Source organism: Pterocles gutturalis, unplaced genomic scaffold (genome assembly GCF_000699245.1).
Source record: "Pterocles gutturalis isolate BGI_N339 unplaced genomic scaffold, ASM69924v1 scaffold36179, whole genome shotgun sequence".
NCBI lineage: Eukaryota > Metazoa > Chordata > Aves > Pterocliformes > Pteroclidae > Pterocles > Pterocles gutturalis.
In genome coordinates, this window is record NW_010129412.1 from 24,808 (window position 1) to 29,868 (window position 5,061).

General features: G+C 45.3%; 1 protein-coding gene across 3 annotated transcripts in view; it reads right to left on the bottom strand.

Moving 5' to 3' along the window:
- SMAD9 (SMAD family member 9) overlaps positions 1-5,061 on the bottom strand; it is a 21,800-nt gene that overhangs the window by 14,356 nt on the left and 2,383 nt on the right. For all 3 annotated transcript variants that reach the window (XM_010079936.1, XM_010079938.1, XM_010079937.1), the window contains exon 2: positions 286-543. In XM_010079936.1, coding sequence (XP_010078238.1) covers positions 286-543 — 258 coding nt within the window. The remainder of the gene's footprint in view (positions 1-285; positions 544-5,061) is intronic.

Genomic DNA, 5,061 nt, shown 5'->3' on the forward strand with positions numbered 1-5,061 from the left:
TTCCTGCTCCTCTCCTCAACCTTCCCCTTACAGTAATCATGAAATCTCATCCAGGCACTTCTAGGAGTGGGATGACTACAGGTCTTAGTCCCTTGAGCATCCATCAGAAGGACTAGGAGATAATACGAAGAGACAGTCACAAGAAATCACATTCCAAATCTATTCAGTACAACATTTCAATCTGTAGCTACAGCCTGTAGGGAGCACACAGAATTGGCACCTGACCCCAGGCCCTGGCAAGAACCTCGACTGCCTCAGTCGGGATGTCTGAAAGCTCATTCTTACCCGTGAGCTGATAGGGACTTCCTGGTCCAGAAGAGCTTCCTGGTGAGTTGGGGTAGCTGATGCTGTTAGGTGACTGGGAGAACATGTGGCTGGGTGATGATGGAAAAGGGGTGCACGGAGGATGCTGGAAAGAATCAGGATAGGTAGCATTGTGCGGCATCAGCGGCTCGCTGTGCAGAGAAGTGTTTCGAAACTTGGCAAGGAGGCTGAGGTGAGGGTTAAACTCACTGTGTCTTGGAACGAGTACAGGAGGTAGGACTGAAAATAAAACCAAGAACAGAAAAAATCTGGTTAAAACTGCACTCTTGAAAGTATATCTCTTTTTGTAAATTAAAAAGAGGCATAATCCGTGCTGCCCAGATATTGCTTTTATATACAAGTCATTGAAGCTGAAACAAGGACACCTGTCCAAAAACAAGAATCAAAAGCTGATTCTTGGACCTTTTTCTTCCAGATTTGCAGCCAGTTGCAGCAATTCCATATACAAAATATGGACTCATTCCTGACTTCAGCAAGGTATCATAAAATCCACAGGTACGGCATGTGCACAAAGCCCTCTTACAGAAATGCAAGTGGCACATTTCTTCTCAAAATTACCCATTCCTTCCCTCCTGAAAGACTGAACATGTCAGGAGTTTGTGAAATATTATCACCAGGATTTGCCAAAACCGCAAACAAGTTTAATAACAATTAATAGTGCTCCACAAAACACTGCATATTTTACTACCAGTGTTTTACAGATGGACAGAAGGAAGCACAGACCTGAAGCTAGACACCAGATTTAAAAGGTTTTCAGGTACTTCAAAATGCTGCCAGACAGTGGGTATTTAAAAGGAAATGTAAATGTCAATACAAATATTGCAGGAACACTAATTTAGCTTTTGCGATATAGCTAGAAAAGATCTAGCATGAAGAGGAAAATGTCAATGGTTGGTAGTTAAGACATGAAAAACGCAGGTCAGAAAACTGAAACACAAATTCACCCACGTAAAAATTGGTCTAATAGAACATACTGCCTCTCTTCACAAACTCTCTTCACTTACACCTCATTCTGTCAGTGCTGTTAACCGCATTGCTGCATTGAGAAACCTGAAGTTGACCCAAAGGAACTGGAGTCAAAACACTTTAGAAAACCTGACTAAGTGAGTTACCTATAAAGATGCAGCCTCTAGGCTGGGACACAAAGAGGCTTGCTAAGTAGTTCTGCATCTGGGAGTTCAACTTTAGGCTTTAACTGAGTACCCCATAGTCCATGGGGGGAGAACAGTACTTACAATGGGAGATTTAGGTACCCCGAGATTTCTCTATTAGTTACTAGCATGTAGTGCCTAATTGTCTTAGTTAAGGCCTTAAACACAGGCAAGGAGAATGAATCCCCAGTTGCCAGTGTGCAGATCTAAAAGCCACCAGAGAAGACAAGGAGGCAATTTGAGTTATTGTGACAAGGATGTATTATCCCAACACTGGGAACAATTCAGCAGGCTTGTACTGATTGACCTAGTGTCCAGAGTTCTTCTGGCCTAAAACCCAGCAGCACGTAATCTTTCAGTCTATCCTTACTAGCTTACGGAAACAATAACAGTGTGCACTCTTGGTTACAAATGCTGACAGGAATACACGGTTTGAACGTGTTTTACATATTCTTTGGGCCCAAAAGTTCTGTCTAGGTAAGGTAATTATTTTTAGGTAGGTTAGTTAACACCTTTTAATTACAGCGGACTCTCATTTATCCAGCATAATGAAAGAGTGGAATAATTGTTATAAAACAAATAATATCTAGATAATGCAAAACATGTGCATGAGAAGAGGCTGTAGGAACACCCTCCTTGGAGTGCACTCTCAGTGCACATCAATTGATCAGAGAGCTGAGGCAGTTTAAGCAGGATGAGCCTGGTACCAATGGCAGGTTTACAGCTTCTTGCTTGATGTAGTATTATGCTGCAGCTGGCGCAGGGTTAAACCACGCTCCTGCCCACCCACTGGCATATACCATTTGGGAATTTGCCAGTCGCCCATGAACTGGAGAACTGAGCCCTAAAAACACACAAAAGATTGGACTGATGACACGAGGTTCACCACAAAAGTTATCTTCTCACCTGCCTGAAAACACAGGCACTGGGATACCTGTTAAGAGGCTATGCATAGACCCTTCCCTGGCCCAATGCATTTCTAATGAGTTTCTAGCTAGCACATGGACAGTGCTCTGGAGACGACTTTCTTTCCTCCTCCTCTGATATGCCCATTCCTGTGAGATGAAGATTTTGTTGCCACCCTCTTAAGTCCTTTGGTACAGAAACATATTTCTGCTTCTTTACTGCTTCTTTAGACTTCCTGGACTCCCCATGTAGGACTCCTACAGGCAATACAGGTATTCACATCTGAGATGCATTGCCCAGTCCCTCATGGATCTCTCCATAGGCAGTGGAGAGAAGTAGACTCTTTATAGTGCTCAGTTCATCTGCTCTATATTGGGACAAGACCAGCACCACCACCACTGCAGATGTGGTTCTGGTGAGCTGGATTTCTCCCATCCCATGCTCCTCTGAGCAGCTCCAGGCTGTGAGCTGCTGTTGCTGCTTCTGGAGTTTTCCTTTGCTGCTCCATGAAACTGGTATGATGCTTGCCAGGTTTGCTTCTGCCCTGCCAGCTCTAACCAGCAGCCTTGAAAAACGGGGAACTGGTGATCCCTTTGTACCCAGCAGAGGTGCTGAGCAAGGGACAGCCGTGCTACAGCAATGCCGAGCAGCACTGGTAGGCTGACACCTCACCGCAGGTACCACCACTAAGGAAGCGTCTTTCTTCAGCCCTGTGAGAACTCAACACAACTCTTTCTCTAAATGAAAGCTGAGAATGTGGATGTATGACTAGCACTTGCCAGGGAAAGCCTTTGACTCGCCCCGAGTGAGTCAGCAAGAGGAATTTTTAAGCCTTGAACTCTTTAAAAAACCAGGGTACTCTTAATTTCTGCTCTGCTGTACAGTTTTTGCCACCTCACTCAATCTTTCCACTGACTGCTCTGTGGCTGCCTGGAGGGCTAAAGCCTCTGTAGTGGTGAGGAATTCAGAGATTTTCTTGTTTGTGGCTAAAATTTCCCTAGAGGCCCTTGTTCTCCTTGTTCTTTTGGTAACAGATGTCACTCTACAGGACTCAACCACTCTGAAGGAAGTGTGACCAGAGGCACAAAACTGAGTGTCTGAGTGCACTGGGACCTGTCTGTCCTCGTAATTTACCTGCATTGTCTCCACTCAGTGGGGTCCTTTTCTTCTACCTGCTATTCTCCACTGAGAGCCAGGGGTGGATCCTTCCTTCTATGCATGCCCAAGTGTTGATGATCTTTGATCAACTGAAGACAAATGCAGTCATGTCCACTGCCTTTCCTGCACTAGGCTTTCTCCTGCTCCCTTTAGCTGCAACAGTTCTTGCTGGAAACCCAGCTGTGCTCAGAGCCTGTGACTTCAGGTTCTAGCAAGCAAACTACCTGTCTGACAGCTTAATTCCAGGTACAACATCCACACTGCGATTTATCACCCATCAGCCCATCTTTGCAGAGTTTACTAGCTTCAGAGACCTACCCTCCGGTGCGATCCATCTGTTCCCTATGCCCACAGCCATTCACAAACACCAAACACATGGCCAACATTGAGATCATGAGGTGGTCTTCCAGCTGGGAGGCTACCACATCTTAGTCCCACTCAGGCTTGACAAAAGCAATATCTACACACAAATGTTCTCATATAAAAATAAGAAGGTACATGTTTAGGCAGCTTTTATAATTTTGTGAAACTGGAGCTTCTCCTGACAACAAACAGTTCAAACTTCTAACCAGCTCTTCGAGGCAAAACAATGAAGGGAGAAGCAGAGCCTAACCACCATACCTATCTCCTTTAGACTAGGTGGACTAGCCCCTCTCTGCAGTGGGATGTTGCACAAATACAGGAAATATTTGCTGCTTTTATCTAAATGGTACCTGCTGCTCAGCAGACCTGAGAAGAAATCTGCTGGGGACACTAACAGCAGTAAAAAAGCTATGCTCAATCTGTCCAGTATTGGTCAGCATAGACTAGGACATGTCTGGGAGGCTGAGGACACAGCAGAGGCAATGAAACTCCCAAACCTCAGACCAGAGCTTAAAACTGCTCTCTAGTTACAGAGGTTTAGGGATCTGCCAGGCCATTAAAGAAAGTGTGAGGTCCTTTCATCTTTGACACAACTCATTCATTCTGAACAAAAGTTAACAGATCTGCTCACAGAGTGGTTCACTCAGTGAGAGAGACTGCAGCGATGGAAAGGGAGCCCCAACAAGATGGACGTTTGTATGAAAATAATACTGGCTTGTGGATAAAAAAATGCATTGCTGACTAATTTAATGGGTAGATTCTTTAGCTCCAGAGGATGAGACTCAGAGAATCTCACATAAGCCTAAGATCACCAACAGTCAAGATGCAGAAGATTTCCTGTAGTTCAAAGAGGACTGTTGTTTAAACAGACCGGCACCTTGATCAATCACTCCCAGCCCTTTCTGTGGTGATCTCACTGCCACCACTTTCTCCTGAAGCTCATTTCTTCTCTTGCCTCACCACCACTTCCTTGTAGCACTGCCTTCTGACTGCCTCTGGCCTGGAGCTGCCTTATTGCCACTTGCAGTGGTGTAAGTTACCTCTCCTGCTGCTGCCCCAGCACACCTCAGCAGGCTGTACTCCTTGCTGCACCTCATCTTTAGCAGGGAGGTGACTCACTTGTGAGCTTCAGGTTCTAAGCTGTCCCCGTAAGAAGAGC